The 19317-nt window shown below is 38.2% G+C and overlaps 2 protein-coding genes across 2 annotated transcripts in view; both read right to left on the reverse strand.

The window, feature by feature from the left end:
- nudt14 (nudix (nucleoside diphosphate linked moiety X)-type motif 14) overlaps window positions 1-3393 on the reverse strand; it is a 19988-nt gene extending 16595 nt beyond the window's left edge. The window contains exon 1 of the mRNA XM_035679062.1: window positions 3211-3393. Within this exon, the coding sequence (XP_035534955.1) occupies window positions 3211-3291 (81 nt within the window). The 5' untranslated portion in view covers window positions 3292-3393. The remainder of the gene's footprint in view (window positions 1-3210) is intronic.
- Window positions 3394-15450: 12057 nt separating this feature from the next.
- The window catches only part of knl1 (kinetochore scaffold 1), a 17978-nt gene continuing 14111 nt past the window's right edge, over window positions 15451-19317 (reverse strand). Inside the window, exons 20-30 of the mRNA XM_035679282.1 lie at window positions 19072-19188; window positions 18896-18983; window positions 18714-18776; window positions 18571-18610; window positions 18182-18286; window positions 17831-17928; window positions 17495-17560; window positions 17088-17197; window positions 16836-16957; window positions 16510-16635; window positions 15451-16395 (exon numbers count right to left, since the gene is read on the reverse strand). Of these exons, the coding sequence (XP_035535175.1) occupies window positions 16299-16395; window positions 16510-16635; window positions 16836-16957; window positions 17088-17197; window positions 17495-17560; window positions 17831-17928; window positions 18182-18286; window positions 18571-18610; window positions 18714-18776; window positions 18896-18983; window positions 19072-19188 (1032 nt within the window). The 3' untranslated portion in view covers window positions 15451-16298. The remainder of the gene's footprint in view (window positions 16396-16509; window positions 16636-16835; window positions 16958-17087; window positions 17198-17494; window positions 17561-17830; window positions 17929-18181; window positions 18287-18570; window positions 18611-18713; window positions 18777-18895; window positions 18984-19071; window positions 19189-19317) is intronic.

Here is a 19317-nt window from a genome sequence, read left to right on the forward strand (position 1 = left end):
AATAAATGGAAGGTAATCATCCTGCTCTAAGTAGCAACCCGTGATTCAACGTTAGCACGAGACAACAGAGATAAGAGGGGTTTCCCAGAGTCAACGAGGGACAATCACCTGCTTTGTAGAGAGAGGCGAGGGAGAGGAGACAAAACACCAGTAAACACTAATGATGAAGAGACCCTCTTGTGCATGACATTATCTACTTTTAAGAGTGTGTTTCTGTGTGTGTGAATAGGGTTCGGTTAGTGACCAGTGGCTAAGCTGCAGATGCACTGACGAACATAAAAGGTTTTGGGGAAGAGATGCTCCCTCAGTGTGATTGAAAGGCCTTTGTGGGGAGTCCCTGGACAGCCCCTCCCGAGCTGCACAGGAGAGATGATGAGGATGAAAGGGAGGACAGGACGGAGAGGGAGTCCACCATCATCTCCTTTGTTGTCCATCTGCTGTCTTAGCCGTTCCGCCATTCTCTTGACAAGCTTAACCCCACCCCACACCCTCCTCTGCTGTCACAGGTGTGAACCCCAAATGGGAAAAAAAAAAAAACCTTCTCACTGAGCTCCCCTTAGAATGAGTGCCTGGGTACTAGAGTTTTTTTTTTTTTTATTAAATGGAAAGCAACACTACAAAAGAGCAACTTCAAATCATAGATGGACGCCAGTCGCATTGTCTTCTTCACTACGAGAACATTTCAAATAGTCTTTTCCACTTTGAGCGTTTGTTACCAGCCCAGACTGAACAAAACAGCCTTTATTCTAAGTAAGACTGGGTCAAATAACATCTTATTATCATCTACAGTGTAAGTAAAGCAGATGTCCATGTCATTTCTGAGGTTTCAGGAGTGAGTTGTGCCATACTTATTCTGCACCACTGTCACCATCCAGATTTCACACAACAGAAGCCAGGAACAGAGAAATTGCACAAATATTTTTAACCTAAAAATAAATTCATCCTGGACTGCAGCCTATGTTTGGGTGAGGAAGCATTTCTCACTTTGCTGGAGACCATCAGGACACGCAGTTATCACACTTAATTTTCTTTTAGCAGGAAGACCCAGCAGAAAAAAACGAACCTTTTTAATGACGAACCTATAAAACACAGATGAGTCAAGCATAGTTTAATGATTTTGAGTCATGTTTCAATTTCCTTAATGTAGTTAACATTGTAGGCCCATTGACTACAAAACACTGAGGCAGCTAAGGTACAGTTATTCTGCCTGCCACTGAATGGATGGATGGTGAATATACCTGCACCCTAAAGCCCTGGACCAGCAGGGTCTACAGGAATACCGAATTCATACAACATGTATATAAGAGGAGACGTATGAGCAGAATGTGCCTTGAGTTAACATCATAACTGATGATATATAACATGAAACAATCTAAATGTGTAACTTTGTCCATACATACAAAATTAACCCCACCAACATGTACATAGACCTCCATATATGTACTGTATGTGTCTATGAATAAACAACACACACACTTACAATATCCAACAACACAAATAATGCATTCATCCAATTTTTTCTCTCCTGGTACAGATTTTGACACCCTGCTCTCTTTTCCCCAAATCTAAATCCTTTTATTTCACTACATGGAATCATATTTATTCAGGGTAACATGAGGCCAGAGGGTGTTGTGGTATTACTGAATGAATGTAACTGATAGCAGAAACACTGCATTTTATAAAACACATTGACAAATAAGCTGTAGTCAATGTAGATCTGTCACATCATGGCTGATATCCAGCCTGCTTGGGATGATCAGTATCAGCCCTGATCTTTAAATACTAACATCAACAAATCTCGACAAATTAAACTCATCAAACCACTTTCTCATCCAGCAAAGGGCAATCGTTAAAGGCAAAAAATGTGTTTGGGTTTGAAGGTGAAGTATCCAGTATGCTTCAAGAAGGAAAGTTTTTGGTCATATTCAAAGTCAACAACATGCAGATCCTTACTATTTCTTTATATCTGGTGCTGATGACTTCAGGAATCTATCACTTAGTCAGTGTAATGGTGTGAAAAGACCAAACAAACTTGGAATACGTTATGTATGATGAAATAAAAATCAATTTGGGATTGTCACAATGTTTTAACACTTTTTTTACAATGAAATTGAAGGAGAAAGTGAAAGTGAAATGGTTCTGATTGTTTTGGTAGAATTAAAAATCGAAGGCATCTTGTCGCACTGTTTGGACGGGTAGATGTGAGACGTTTGCGTCGCACCTGTCTGCGTGGTCTGCATCTTCACAACTAGAAGCAAGGGAGTGAGTCTGGTTAGGTGTGGCTTGACATTTAGAGCAGGAAACAACAATGATTGGTGAAAATCTGCAGAAAAGTTGGACAAAACTGCGAGGTTGTGCAGAATCCATGGGGACTGAAACATCGTAACTGTACTGGAGGGACTGAAAACTAACTAAAAAGATTGTCGTCTGTCAACACAAGCAGCATTGATTAAGAGATCAGCTGAATCCACACCTTTAAATAACTCCACACTTATGTAAATGACTGCAGCTGTCCTGAGATGTATGCATATTCCCCTGCATTAGCAGACCTGCACTTTCACTGCAAGTGTGGTCAAACAGGCGTTTAGACTAGCTTTAAAATACCTTCCTATAGGATTTGAACAAGGCAACACTACACTACACTGTTCCACGTATGCATGGACACTTCAGCTCCATGTTAACCTGAACTGTCAGGACCTCTGACCCCCACACACACTGCATTCACATGGGAGTCAATCTGTCTCACCTGACCTGCCTCTACAGACCGAAAAAACATCTGTCCTTGTCACGTAACGCTGCGTAAACCTCGTTACCCACCCTCCTCCTCCTCACACTAATGTAAAGCATGTGCTAACGTTAAACGTGATGCTCAACCTTAAAAAACAAAAAAAACACACAAAAAAAAACCTCTTCAGCTAGCTAACGTTAGCATGCTAGCTCATATCTGACTCTCAGCTGTCTCTGCTTCGCGTCCAGCGCAGAGGAAACTGTTGAGCCACCGTACGTGAAAACACAGCGGACACGGCGGGTATCATTGTGTTTTAAAATAAAATTAAAAAAAGGGTAAATTGTTGCTGTCACCGTCTGTGTTTAAGGTCAGTTTAGCCTTCATGTTATGCTAGCCTGCTAGCTGCCAATGAATGGGGGGTTGGGCTAGCCCTCCAGCCTCCAGCCTCCTCTGGATCACCGGTGTTACCAGAGATAACTCACCTGGTTGTAGTGCACCCTGAACGGCTTCAGGTAGTCGGACTCTGTGCACGGAACCACTTCAATGTTATTGATCTCTTCCATAGTTTCACACTTGGAGCTGGATTGGTGGCTCAGCGATGGTTGTCTGTCACCGCACACTCACTGACAGCGGAGGAATGTCTACGGAAGCCGGGAGAGGACATGAGACCGTAGGATGGCATGAGGGTTGAAAGGATCAGTGCAAGGGAAGGAGGGTGGTGTGTCTTTTTATATGGACACTGACTCAAGCGTTTTTATCATGGAGCAATAGTATAGATAATAAATATTGTTTAGAAGATTTTAATTTTTACAATATTAACATTAATTCCATAAATAAAATAATTATTAATATGAACAGTCAGTCTTTGTGAACTCACTCACATGACACATAACAGTGTTATCCAAACATAAAATACCTTAAAAAGTTGCCTTTCCATAAAGTTTTCATCCTTATAATAATATTTTATTTCTCTTAATTAAAAAACTACATTGATTCTGACTATATTTTTTATAAATAATAATAAAAAAGGAAATTAAAAACTTTAATTAAAAGCAGAGCCCCAATTAGTAGCACATTTCCTTTACTAGCCTGGTGTGCCTACACGTTCTGATTAATACAGGTCTCAGTTAGAGCCCTCTTTTGGATTTTCTAGAAATTATTTAGATGTATAAAACCTCTTAAAGCCAACTGGGTCGCCCACTTGATCGAGTTCTAGCTGCTTAATTCTCCTTCACAAATATAAATGTTTAAACATTTGTCACTACATGTAGACATATAGACATATATGCTGCACATCCTTAGATCAGTGAGATTTTCCACAGTTCAATCAGTTCAGTTCATTTTATGGAAAGCATGAGCACCAAAGCATCAAAAGAATTACTCATAATTGGTTTAAATAAACAATTTAATAGTATTTCCCATCTTTGCTGAGCAGGAGATTTGTGCAAAATTAAAGTCCCATATAGGTCTGTCCCAAATATAGGCAGGTTGAGTTCATGATATTAATTGAAGTTTTACAGTAGTAATAAACTATTCTTACAACACCATTCATACATACAATGCTTTACATCAATATGTGTATGTAAAAAAAACAAAATATTAAAATACAGAAAAATAATAGGTCTAAAATATAAAATTACATTGAATTAAATTAAAATAAACTTGCAGTAAGATTCAGGTAAAGAAGCCGCAGATAAGACTACTCACAAGTAAACCATACGTAAAGGTGAGGACCTTTGGTGAGGTTCTGGGCATCAAACAATGTTTGTCGGTCCTCAGAGTTTGTGGCATTTGCTAATAAACTGAGCACAAGTGATGGACAGTGTGTGGGATTCTTTGGTTTATCCATCATCAGAGTGTGTGAATTGGCACAAACATGTATGTGGTGTGCAGAAAGAGCCAAATTGCATTTTTATTCATGTGAGAATGTTGTGAGCACATTTAAAGAAGGAGATCTTGAGAGTTAAAGGAAATTGGAAATGTTAAATGACATGTTAATAGCCTATCTGTCTACAAACCACTAGGGCATCATATACATGTTATACATGTATACCCTTCCATTATTTATACCTGCTTATCCTGAGCCAAAATCACATTGGGGGGAAAGGTTGGGTACATCGTGGACATGTCTCCAGTCTGTTAGAGGCCTGGTACATATTGACTGACAACCATTCAAACCTATTTTGCACCTTGAGCTGTCTTGCTGCTAGTGCTAACCACTGCACCACTGCAACAGTTTTATGTGTGTATAGAATTTAGCTTGGTCTCATCATATAACCATGATCAATATCACCTATGTTAGGTGTTTTTTTTTTTATATTTCTTAACTGCCTTTAATGGATAGTGACAGAGAGAGAGAGAGAGAGAGGGATGACACACAGTAAAGGGGCCGCAGGTCAGATTGCTGCAGCAAGGACTCAGCCTTAGTGCGTGGGGCTCTACCAGGTGAGCTATCCGGGCGCCCCGTGTTTTGGGGGTTTTTAACATTACACTGTTTGGCTCAGGGCGATCCACCAGTCACAGGTCAAATAAAGGTGATGTAACTGTTACTAACTGGCTCCAAGGAGGAGGCTATTATTCATCAAGGGCAGCATGTTTTGTGTGTTATTCTGTGCTAGAACAAGCTGAAAATATTGTATTAGTTTACTCTGCACCCTTTAAGTCAATACAATGAGACAATACCATTTAAACTGTAAGTATTTCCATATATGAAAGCCTTTTTACAGATAAAAAATCTGCATTGTGTCTGTTTCCTAACTGATCTCAGGTAAAACATACGACTATTTACTGCTCACTTAATATTACTAATGTAAACAAAACTTAGTGTAGTGTGTGTGTAGCTTTCAAATGCACGATCAACAGACTGAGACGCCTTTAGAAACTCAAAACTTCTGGAGGTGCAGAAAAAAGGAACAGTTTTTCGACATACTTTCTTGCTGAGATTTACATAAGAGGAGATTGATATTGCTCTCTGCTATCTGGACTGCAAATATGAAAATAAGATGAAGATTTGTCGTTTTACAAGTGGTTGTGTGCCAGAGTTTCCTTGCTGGGACTCCAGGAAGTTACTGTTCTGGCTAAAAAACTGTCCAGCACATAAAACCCTGTTGTTGTTTTCTGCTAAAAAATTGAACAAACAAGCTATTCAGTGTGAATTAAGTGGCAACTAGCAGTTCCAGATTACAGCCAACTGAATACCACTCTTCCTTCCAAGCCTGTAGGAGAAAGGACTATGGTGGCCATGAACCTCATGAAAAAGGTCCCTTCTGGGCTACTCTAGAAACATGGCAGTTCAACATGGAGACACAGTGGAAGAGGACCCTAAGGTAACAAAAACACAACTGTTCTTATTTTCAGGTGATTATACATTAATGAAATACCTATAAATATTATACTAAGCTAACCAGCTGTAGCTTAAATAAGCTTACTTCTCAAAATGCAGTTTTACTCCTTTAACAACTCAATAACTCAACATGTAATCATTTAATACTTTTCTTGTGCTTCATTGTATTGTAAAAACTGATTTACAGCATGTTCTGATCCTGTGTGATGATTTCAGGTGGTGAGGAGCCCTTTCGCAGTACAGCTTAAAATGCAGAGTATAGAAAAGTCCAGCATCCTCACAGTGCTGAGTAATGAATAAGAAATGGGCGTGGGACCTCTTTCTCACCAACCCTGCCTTGGAGGGTGAGGCTACATGATGTCACCCCCTCACATCAATAACAGCCTTATAATGGAAAACAATCTGCAGAGCTCCAATCTCGATGGGGCTGACTTCCTCCAACAAATGAGCCCCAGTCCACCGCCCACTACACAAGGACAGGACATAACACTCTTTGCGAGCTGATTTACATCTAAATAAATACAGGCCTAGACGAAACAATGTGTGGACCCACAAGAGGAACCGGCGTCTCTCCTCTGGGCAAGTCCAATTTATATTGCCCGATCAAGTCAAGCTGCAGGGCACGATAAGACGGAGGGGGGACCGTCCAGTTGAAGCATTGTACAGGAGTCACCCCGCTCTGGTTTGCTGCCACACGAATGAATGAGGGGATGAAATAAGACCAATGCATAAATAAGTGGAAACAAATAAGTATACATGAATATTCCCCATTGTAGCAAGTTTTACTCTTCGCAGCCAACTGTTCTAATATCACTTATAGGTGCCAACCAAGTAGCAACTTCTGTGGCTGGTAATTGAAGCCAACACTGAAGTAACAATGACTGTAGTTCCTCGAATGGCCACTTGAGGCTGGCTACAGAAGTGATGAAGTTTTAGCTTCATGTTTTCCATTCATGTAGACCTGTAGTTCAAATATCCTCATTTGGGGGCTTTTCAAAGCAAACATTGATATATGTGATTGTTTGTGATTATGTCAGCATATATTTCTGCAGAAAATTCTTGAATATACTGTGCTTATATACATAAGGAGGATATAAGTAGAAGAAAGGAGTGATTCATTCCTAGGGACACTTCCTTATTGAAAGTGGAAACACAAGAAATACAGGAATGAAAAGAAAGTGAAAAACAACTTAACTAATCACTCATCAAACTGCAATGAACATCATGATGTCAAACTTGACATGCCTACACTGACACCCTCACATCATACAAATAGTGTCATACTTTATGGGACTGATTGGACACAAAAATTACAGGTCAAAATAAAGCAACATTTACAGTATTTTACTCACTGCTTGCAAAATCTTCTATTACTTCTACTTCTTTGTGAACTGAACTTCTTGTGTTCTCAGAACACAAGAAATGTAAAACTTACTGTATTTTATTTTGACATACTTTCCTTACACTGTATCCTCTTTTGGGCCTCATTTGAGCACCACCCACAAAAAGGCCTCCAAAAAAGCTTATCAGCTCCTCAGCCGGGTCCTGAGGCACCCATAACGTGTTAATCCCATCGTTCCACAAAACATGCGGGTGCTGGGTCCTCGCAGTCATGACCAATTACTGTCTGCAGGCAGCTGATGCAGGCCAGACTTCACTAGGCTTAGCTCAATGCCAAACCTGGAGCCTCCTGAAGCCACCATACCTTCTCTTCCTGTCTGTCTACGTAGTCCACCCTTCTCTGACACTCATCCTTTTATGTCCATCTCACTTTTTTTCTGCTTTTGTTCCATTAAATCATAACCTTTACAGTAATTTTGCCACAGTACAATACTTTTCAACTTGTTGGTACACAATCAATTTCATACTTTGTACCCTCTTTAATAATGGCAACTTATTTTGTTTTAGTTATTACATGTGATACATTAAAACTTCTTCACTTTTACTTCTACAACACTAATATTAGTCTGTTTTCATAATACCTTGAGCTAGGCTGATTGGAAAGAACATACGTAGATGTGTATCCAAATACCTTTTTGACTCATGACATGGACCATAGTAGCCCAAAGAACCATTTGTTGTTGTGGAAACTTTGGACTAACCCTTATTTTAAAGGGAAAAACTCTCCAGTGGTCTATCCATAGCATAGTTTATCAGCCAGGGTCAAGCAGGGATTTGGACCAGCAGATCAGGGAATGCACTTAGCCAAGGTGGCTGCTGTACCTCTGTTAGCGGGCTCAGGGTGTGGGTCAAGATGGCCGGTATCCACCCGTCCAAGAGTCTGGACGTTCAGCCGCCACTGGCCTTGTCCAGGAGACGCTCCTATATCCTCCCATTCGAGCTTGGATTTCAAAATAGCGCCATGTGTCAAAAGGGCACTCGATAATGCAGCACAGACATCTGCATGGGGTTGAGGTGTATGAGGCGTTGATGGAGGATCCATAGTTAAGGCAGTAAGACATGACGTGACAGGACTGCAATAAGTTCCACATAAACTGATCAGGCAGCTTTTCACATTGTAGCACATTAAAAAATATATATTCAGGTCTAAGTTTCAGTAAATGTTGTCATTACAGACTTTCAAAGTTTTGGACTTGAGATTCAAGTCAGACTTTCCTAAGTCATATATACATGTGTAGTGTTGAAAGGCCTAGTGTGTGATATTCAGGAGGATTTGTTGACAGAAATTTAATATAATATTCACAACTATGTTTTCATAATTGTTGTGTCTTTGTAACCTTACAATGAGCCTTTTGGATTGGCTTAAATGAGATTAGACTCCCGAAAGATTTGACTTGGTTGAGACTGAATGCAAAAATATTCAAGTTTTGATTTTACTAACCCTGGCAAAACAATAAAATTACACTGAACAAACAGTAATGGGCAGACCTGGATTGGCCACATTACATTAGCATATGGATTGAAATGATCTGGTATCAGCAAAGTAACACATACAAAAAATGGACCAATGAAATGCAATATATACATTGAGGTGTGTGACACATTGCTGGATGAGTCGGCTCCAGCAGTACTTCTCTTCCTGGCGGGGCCTTAAATAAATAATTCTGATTTATGTTCAACGTCTGTCTTGTGAGGAGAAAACCCCTCCACCACCTTCTATGCAATATCCTCTCAATGCCATTGTAATGGAAACCCTCCTCTGTCAGGCCCTTATATTTTTAGGAAAAGCTATTATTGTTCTGTTCCCTTTTTGCTTGCGTGCCCCAGGATGTGTTCCCCCGAACAAGGTCAGAATTCCTGTTTTGTCATCATTATTCTACCAGAGAATAGGCAACTCACCCACAATGCTTTCTGTTAGCTGGGGTTCCTGGTACTTGTTTGTCTACCATGGATACAAATAGACCTGAAATGGCATTCGACCGAAGCTAAGTGGCAGAGAATAGTTTGAATTCAATCCAACTCAGCTGGAAGTTAGACTGAAGTCATTTGCTTTAGATGGGTCAGGCTTCCGGGAGACAAAAAGAAAGTTGTTTTAAATGAATTAAGTCTTGAAGTCTCTCAAGGCCAAATGATGCAATTATAGTTAATAAAAGATATTTCAGATGACTATTAGATATATTATATGTTAAATTGAGAGAAAATACTGTGTAACATTTACTCTCAACAGAACAACACAGAGATTAAGCAGTCAATTCAATGTAATACTTCCTTTGTATTTCCCTGTTATGAGATGTAAAATGTCCCCACAAAAGTTTAAAACAACCCCTGGACTGGATGTTTTCTGAGGCTACTGGGACCATTAAATCTTGATACTATGGGACAGCTGCTGCAACTCCTCTGTCCCCCTGCTGAGAGGGAGCCTATTTTAACAAGCCAGACCTATTGTCTTCTACCAAGAATGACCAGAGAATGTGGAAACTCCTTGGGTCACATAGTCTTTCCTAGTGTGTATTGGTGATTGGGGTGGGATGTGGGCCCTGTCATTCGCATCTCTATGGGAGCACATGCCATCAGAGCTAATTACCTGCCTGGAAGGACCAATTAAGACACCCTCTAATGCCCCCTAACAAGATAATCTACAGAGGGTTTACAGTAGTGTAGCATGGCTGTGAGTGCGGGGTGGGGAGGGACTGATGAACATAGGTGCAGGACGGTGGCATGAACATTTTAAGTCAACTGTTTCTCATTAACAACATTTCATCTGTTTGAGAGTTATCATCACAGCAGAAAGTCTCTGTATTTCAAAGGCTTTTTTTTATCGGAGGAGTAAAATGTTAAACATACAGTGACATACAAGAATATTAACCACACTAAATATGTGTGTTTACCCACATTGTTTGGGTTGGTGTCATACTTTTTCCAGCTAAAAAAGTGAGTGAAATAAAATCTTTTAGTTTTAAACATTTAATTGAACCATGAGAATAGTTTTATTGGATTAAAAGGTCCAGTGTGTAAAATCCTGGAGGGACTGATTATTCTATACATTTACTTAAAGTTGGTATCCTCAATGATTTTCATTCATCAATCAATATATCAACCTGTGACATTGAGGCTTAATTGGATGCCACCATTTTCTACCATTACACAGTATCGATAGGCCTGAAATTATCTGATAATCAATAAATCTGTTCAAAGGTGACAGCAAAGTCAACAACACTACTTTTTTAGTCATGTCTTTATTTTAATCAAAATCAACAGTGTACATCTAGTAGGGTCTCACTGCGAACTGACATATTTTCTATGTGGCTGACTTTAATAAACAGTAACTCCAGTGTACCATGGGACTACACAGTTTCATTCTCATTCTCAGGAATGTACAGTAATGCCTTGAGAATAAATCCATTGTGTTTAGGATTCAATATAGACCTTTCCTCTGGACCTTCTGTAAAACCCAACACTTTGTTCAATCTGCGCTGCCTTTATCTTTTTCTAACTGTATGAGTGAAGCTGTCGCAGCTGGACTCCAGCAGCACTGGGAGATAATTACGATAACAACATGGCTGAGTTGTTCTATGAACAAACATGGCTACCAAGGCCAGAGGAAGGGAAGAACAATGGAGGCGAATTACTGAAGACTGGAGGTGTTAGCAGTCTGTCATTACAGTTACAGCAGTGGTTGTTGGTTTAGTGAAAATCAGCTCTCTATTGAACTCTGCCCCTTTTTAAATAGTGGCAGTGAATCAAACTGCTGATGTGCTGATATCTTATCAAAATATTTATTCATTACTCAGCTGAAAACCATTATTATTAAAAATCTATGGTACAATAAACAAAAATTTTAGTCTTGAATAACTGGATTATGGAGCATTACTACCTCACTATTTTTGTATTCTTTTGTTTCTTTATATATCTATATAGATAGAGGTCTGGCCAAGCAATGCAGATCCAGTAAGGCCAAACAACAATGATCCCAGAATGGAGCCTTGGGAGATCCCATATTATATTTAAATGGAACTAAATTGTGGCAACTGTATCAAAAACACAATTTAGCTCTCTATTGTATAATAACATCTAGTTTACTATCTGAGTAGCAGCTGAATGTTGGTCCTGTAATGGACATTTTACATCTTGGGAGCATATAAGTATTTTAGTTATCCCTTGGGTTCAGTTGTGTTTGTGTTTCCACAAATAGTTATAATCATAACATCATAACAAGCATAAGACATAGAGACATTTTGTACTCTTTATCATAGGTTTCTAATTTTATTTCTATAATCATAAATTGAAAATAGTCCTGCTAGAAGAACCTTCCCTTTCTCTTCTTTCTTGGATGAAGCAGCAGTGGGTCTTGCAGGCGGTCGTGTTTTGATTTTAATACAAAGGAAACCTTAAAGCCGTTTTCCATCTTCCAAAACCTTAAACCTCCCTCCCTGCTGATGTCAGTGGAGGACACTGATGAGGTTGTTAGGGTGAAATACTGCTTCTGAATCCGTGGATAAACAGATTTAAACCAGGTTGCTTGAGGCCAAATGTTCCTCTTTACAGAATTAGACATTTGGAGTGTTGACAATATGTTGTTACCTAACTTCCTCTAAATCCCAATAAACTGTTAGATGTGTCCCTCAGACAGGTGTTTCATTGCACTTCTCACATGAGATGATGCTTTTATGTCAAGTGGAAATGATGTTATTGGGCAACACGTGATTAAATACAAAGCTACATATAAAACTCACCAGTATTATAAGCTTGGATGCATGTTATTGCCTATCTTGTCATGTTTTTTTGGTTGTAAAGGTTTCTGGTTGCTTTAGGTTGAGATTTTAACAGTTTTGACTAGTTTTGACCCAATCCTCCAATCACAAAAGATCAATGTCATCATGCCGAACACGTAAAGCTTAGAGCTTGAGACGTAGATCATGCAATGATGGTGTAATTCGTTTGTAGTCTAACGTTAGCTATTTATTTCCACCGATTGCATTTAAGCTTCACAAATTATAAAAGTGGTTAAAATTTGTTAAGATTATCTTTCTGGACAAAATGTATGTTGAATAACCAGTGTTGCTGTTTCTGGGTTGGCCTACAAAAAGAAGTCCTCTCAGCACCACCCTAACCCTAACTTTTCCTATTTTTAGATCTAGCTAGCCTCATTAGCGTAAATGAACACCAACACAACGAACAGTGTTTAGTGCTAATTATCAAATGTTAGCATGTTAAGGTGCTGAACTAAAATGGTTATGGCAAAAATAAACATGTTAGCATGTCATTATGAGCATATTAGCATGCTAATGTTGGCATTTAGCAGCGCTGAGCTAGGCTAGGCTACGTTCACACTGCATGCCTTAGCACTTAGTTCGGATTTATTGCTCAGATCTGATGTTTTTTTGTTTGGCTGTTCAAATTATTTGTTAAACGTGGCCCATATCTGATTTCAGTGTGAACAGGTCACAGTCCTGAAGTGACCCACATGACCAACATAGATCTAGAGTGACATAAAAGTGACATAAATTCAGATATATAACTGTTCACACTGAGGTCACACTGCGAAAAATCAGACCTGTATCTGATGTGGACCACATATGAAAGTGGCCCAAATTAGATTTTAAAAGATCAGATTCCATTTGATTTAAGCTGTACACACTGTCATCAAAAAAATCTGATCTGACTCATATATGAGCAATAAAGATTTGGGCCACTTTTACCTCCAGTGTGAACGTAGCCATAGTCTTTTACTCAAAGTACAAAACACACCAATTTGGTAATTTTTCTTTCAAGTGGTTTAATCAACTGCCAATCCTTTTCCAACCCAATTTAGCAAAATGCTAGTTTTAAATTTTATACCCAGTATTTTTCTATTGAGGTAACACTGAAATTATAGTGATTGGAGGTGGAGATAATTAGCATTATTATCATCACACATCCCTTTACGAGTCTGTGTGTTCTCAAAAATATGATCTTAACTGGGCGAGGCTACATAACTACATCGTAAGCTTTTTCATATTCAACATGAAATCCTGTTGTCTGCATACCCCAGTGAGCTAGCATAAGAGATTAAACAGTCCAGAACTGGTGCTGACGAAATTATGTTGTTTGTTTTTCCATTTTTCAATCTGATAAGTGCATTAGGATTGAGCTTTTTTCTTACTGGACCAATGACAAAGTGTTTTTTAAAATGGGAAAGACAATGATTCAACCACATGTTACCAAGCTGTTTGCAAACAAGTTAAACACATAAAATTAGACAGAAAATCACTTTAAATGTACTCAAATGGAGTGAAAAATCTAATACCTATTTGATTTGTTGTATTATGATCTAATGAATGATTCAGTGTCACGTGTGAATAATGAAAAATCCTTCAATGGATCGATTGAAATGAAATTGAGTTGACCTCCAGGCTGAGGTCAGGAGGCCCAAATGCAGCTTCAGTCAAACTTAACCCCTGCCTGAACACCCTGTGTGTCCTCTATCGGGTTTGACAGCAGCCGTTGTTTCTGGGGGAGGGAGTTAGGAACTTGTGTCCCCTGATGGCTTACTCGAGGGTCCACTTTGACCTTTGACGTCGGGGCTTCAGGAGTGGACAGACGTTGCCCTCCCTCACCCTCTCCGAGCCTTGTCTCTGGCTGTTTGACCTTTCAAATGACCTCTGGACACTGTCCATGTCAGTCATGTTTTGCCTGTTTGGCTTTGAACAGCAGCAAGATCTGCAGTTAAACACTAATATGAGGTTTATCTTGGTTCAACAAACTGCGCAGATGAGTTTTCTTGTTTGATGCCGAGGTGCAGCTGAGGAAAATTGTGTTTTTAGTGGAACGTAGGATGAAGGCTTTCAATGCTGATTATTAGAAAATGTTGTACTGCACAAAAGTATTAGTCAGTTGCAGCACTGATTATTTACTACTCAGAACTGCAAACACTTCAAAATCTATATCCTGCTTTATAATTATCTAGTGATTCCACAAAGGGTCCCAAGATAAATCAGAGGGGTCACAAGACAATCAAACAAATTAGATTTAAAAAATCGTTACATTCGTTTATTTTTTTCTAATAAAATATTGGATACTGCTCTAAAATTATCGTTCAAATGACACAATCAGAGCAGGAAACACCCGTTCAACTGCACACAACTAATTTTCTGTCTCTAGAGTTTGTAGACTGTGACGAGGGGGAAAAGGTAGCCATTGCCTTGTTTTAAGAGCTCACAAACCAAACACAATTATGCCAAGATCTACTTTTACACTGCGTTTAGAACTTAACATAAAGATATGTTTCATTCAAAACATTTGCATATATTTTTACAGTCCTATAGCGCCCTCTAAAGCCACGGTACAGCAGGAACAGCAATTGACACAGAAAGTGCATTTTGATGTCGAATTAGCAGGTAATGATTTAAAACAAAAGCCCTTGTTTCAGGTTTGACTCCAATTGTACTCCATAAACACATAAATCACAAACTGTCTGTGTTTGTGTTGCAGTACCACGAGTCAAACAGTAGCCATAAAGTGTTCCTGTTCCCATCTTTGGGAATATGATTTAGGGTGATTAACAGACACTATCTAAATGATACAATGCAGTGGCTATCCAATACTTGGTTATTGTCATAAGAGCAGAACAGAAGTTGATGTTTGACATCTCAGCTGTGTCAACTTTTCCTTGTCATTTCTTCTTTCAAGTAGGTAAAATTTAATTCACATGCAAAAGACTATGGAGTCAGTGGAGTTAAAACCAGTCTTAAAGTCATTAGCATTAGTCTAATGAGGGATTTATTTATTTAGCTGATGTCAACACTAACACCACATCTGTATTTTCATTTCACATTCTGCAAATTGATCGTTATTATTTATATATTATTAAAGCTTAAAGTATAATATGTATGTATATATATATATATATATATACCTCATGTGTGCATTAATCATCATCATAGATAACAATGCATCCTGGAAAAGTAAGCACATTTAACAACAATGACAGAAAAAAGAATTGTAAACATCTTTTTAATGGAAAACTTTGAGTACATTTATCTTTTCAAGGATCAGGACATGTATTTTACAAAAAGTAAGACAAAAGTACAAAGCTTGTTTTCAAATTTAAAAAAAGATCAGAGGAGTTGTGGTAATAGCATTATGAACAAAATACAATGAAATATATTTACATATGTTCTGTACTGCACAAAGCTGCAACAAAATATGACAGATATACAACCTTTTGTTGAGTCTTGTCTCAAACACAGGATCTGATATACATATATCAGGGCCCCTTTTAAGTACTGTAAAGTCAGTCCTTGTGACCCTATCTGAAGGCGACTCTGAAAACAGCACAGAAATGACTGTCTGCTCTCCACACCAACTGGATCTAATATTTTAAATGTATCACATGATCCATGACAAAATATAAATTAAACCAAATTTTGGTATAGCTAAGACAACTGACAATGACTTGAGTAACCTCAAACTGGCTATGTAGCTGTGACATAACTATCCCACTTCTTAGTCCTTAGTCAAGAACAAACTGCAACAAGTTGAAACTTTTCTGATTTCCTGTATTTGAGCAATTTGAACGTTTACATCGTCCCTTTCTATGTACTATGTTGGGACACTAAAGTTTTTCTAACAAAATGCAAAATATCAACAGATGCAGCTGCATTATGAGGACACAAGATATAATGAAAAACCATCACTTAATGTGCACTGCGGAAGAAAAAACAGACTGAAACCTGTACACTATATTCATTTTTTGAAAGTCAATAGATTTTAAATTGTTTCAATTTTCAACATTTATATTGTACAAAAGAGTTTCATTACAAATGATTGGAATCAAAATTCCTGGTCTCAACAGAGTAGATTTTCATGAATCTTTCTGACAATCTTCGTCAAGAGTTTCTTGGCTGGGCTGAACGATGCCACAATCTCTTCAATCTGTTGGATCCTGCAAATACATGAAAATGTCAAATACTGTTTTAAGGTTTTTCTTCATACACCCAAGAAAGCACTGCCTCACTTATTTGAAAAAGTCCTACATTTATATATGAGTCAAACTTACGTTGTGGTTCCGATCAGGTTTCTGAAGCTCTGCACTTTAAGGACACAGAGGTGGTTGGTCACACTGACAGAGAAGATCACCTCAAACTTGGAAAATTTCTTAAGACTGCTGAAGACAATGTGCACTCTGGAGAAAGAAAGAAAGCATATTTGGGGAACAGTGACACTGTGTCTTGGTGCTTTAAATCAAGATCTGTCTGTCAATCCTGCATTTTTTGAATCCTCATCATTAATAACTACAAAATTAATGATACAAAAAAAATGTTGTGCTAAATATTATATATGAGCTAATCTTTAACTAGATCTTTTGTTAGGAAGAGTTCTTACTGAGTGTCCACACAGCTGATGTTGAGAATGTTGAGCCTTAGACCCCCCCACATTTTCAGCAGACGCAGCTCCTCTCCTAGCAGACGACAGCGACTCACCACCAGGCCCACGTCATGGAGCAGCTGCATACAAAAGGAGACCTCAGTTGAAAGCTTCAGTGTAGCTGATTAAGTTTAACAAGTCTGACCAAAAACGAGTGCAACATGCAGCTGAATCCATCGATCAACAAAACAAATCTCCATTCACACCTACCTTTGGAACATGTCTGCTGGTTGGATACTTCTCCACCCAGGCAGCTTCTCCCTCAATGTACTGAGAGAGCAGTTTGTGAACAAGGCACGCATGGCCCTGAGACTTCTCATCTAGTTAGAAAAATATATGTAAAGTAGTTATTTTTTACAAGTTACCAATAACAAGAATGTCCATTCTGCTCAAGATGCCAACGCATTAAATGTATATTATCATAAATAATTCACAGCTACTGAGAAACTACCAGATATTGACGTAATATTCATTTTACATGGAGGTTAGTTAGACAGGTGAGCAGATGATAAAAACACACGAGTCAAGATTTGAACCAACGTTAATCCATAGATTATGCTTAACACAGATTCTGTTTAGAAAATCATGACATCATTTTTTTTATGTTTTTATCTTACCATCAAATTGTTGTTTGAATGTGATGTGTGATATTTTCCTCTCAGACTGATTACCAGCATCATTTCCTTCAAAAAAAAAAAAAAAAAATTCATTGAAAAAACATTGTTAAAGGAACTTGAAAACACAAATCCCCCAATGTCTGCCCAGTACAAAGACAACAACTCTGTGCATAGTTTGGCTGGTAAACAACTGTTTTGGTTCTGACATTACTGTGGCTAAAAGTGGAGCATGGTTTAAATGTTCAGCCTGTACAAGTGGATACACATCTTAATTAACGAATACAACAGTACAGAACGATATGAATGCTTATCCACCATACAGAATAACAATCTTACCATTTTTTTCAAACACCAACTGTAGATGGAAGGTCTCATGGAGAAAAGTGTAGGCCGTGCAGTTGTCACTCTTCTCTCCCAACTTCCATTCATTGACCCTGAGGAAAGACATAATAATAGCTTAATATCTTTGTATATTTTTAAAAATTTGTTGTTGTTTTTTTTTTATTTTTTTTATAAAAGCTAATGGCCCTCATTTACTGACAGTTGAGGAGAGGAACAGTTTCCAAAATAGTAAATTGAAAGTAGACAAAGTTCAGCATAAGCAGCTTTTTGTAAATGCTGTCCTTCATGTTGGCAAGCAACACTCATCTGCAAAGATCTGAAAACCAATTAAAACCAGAAACTGACATTTGCAGTGCGGTGATGTGGCTCTCAAGGTTCCTCGTCTCAGCTTTGAGTCTGTTGAGTTTATTTGAATTCTGCTTCTTCTGCATCTCCAGTTCGGTTATTTGTCTGCGGCAGGAACAAAGAAAAGAATAAGAAACAAAAAGGAATCATTCTATATTTAAATCATAACATGAAAAACAAATGTTCTTATACATTAATGTATGACATTAGTACTTTTATAGCTTATTGCAACTTATTATGACGACATCTACTGTATGTTTATGAAATGTATTTATGTTTTTTTAATGGTTGTGTATTGGTTATTTTTGGTTGCACTTGGTTGTGTTGACTACTGCAAACCAAATAAAGACAATCCAATCTAATCCAATCCAATAATATTCTCAACTCACCGGTCATTATCCGCCAAAGCCTCAGTGACTTTCTGCATTTCTGTAGAATACATACAAATAAATAAATTAAATATTCAATAACTTATTCAAATCAATTACATCAAAATAAATAACTAAAATAATGAAGTGGTATTATAAGTTACCTTCCTGACGCGATTTCAGACTGGGTGTGTTTTCAAAGCCTTTTTCTTCAACTGCAGCCAGTTCTAAAGGAAGAAAAAACAGATTGTGTTATAGTCGGGTTCCTTGTATCTGACTCATTAGTCCATTCATACAGAGAAGGTGACAATGTAAACTGGACATCTATGTATCTATATATATCTACCTGTTTCTAATTCACCAATACAATCGTCCAAACTTTTTATCATCTCGTCTGCTTCCTCAATCGTTCCTCTCAACCTCTGTTGCTCCTCCTGAAGAGATGAAAAATGTCAATGACCTTTAATACTCTCAGAAGATCCCAAATGTTGTAATCGCGTATTTCTGTGTGAAGGCTCTTACCAGATTAGCCTGCACAAGGTTTGAGTACAACACCTCCTTCATTTCATGTGACTGAACTTTGCTCATCTTTCTGAACAAGTTGTTTCTCTCTTTTAGTTTTGCACCAAAAGATTTAAGCTGTGGATTCAAACAAACACAGTGAGGCCTGAGAAGAAGAGCACATGCCCAACTGACACTTTTTCTTCTGCATCAGCTAAATCCTCCCCCCAAGAATTCATGCATCCTTTTAAAAAGGTCCAGTGTGTA

This window comes from Morone saxatilis, unplaced genomic scaffold (genome assembly GCF_004916995.1).
Source record: "Morone saxatilis isolate NCDOM2014 unplaced genomic scaffold, NCSU_SB_2.0 Contig7, whole genome shotgun sequence".
Taxonomy (NCBI): Eukaryota; Metazoa; Chordata; class Actinopteri; family Moronidae; genus Morone; species Morone saxatilis.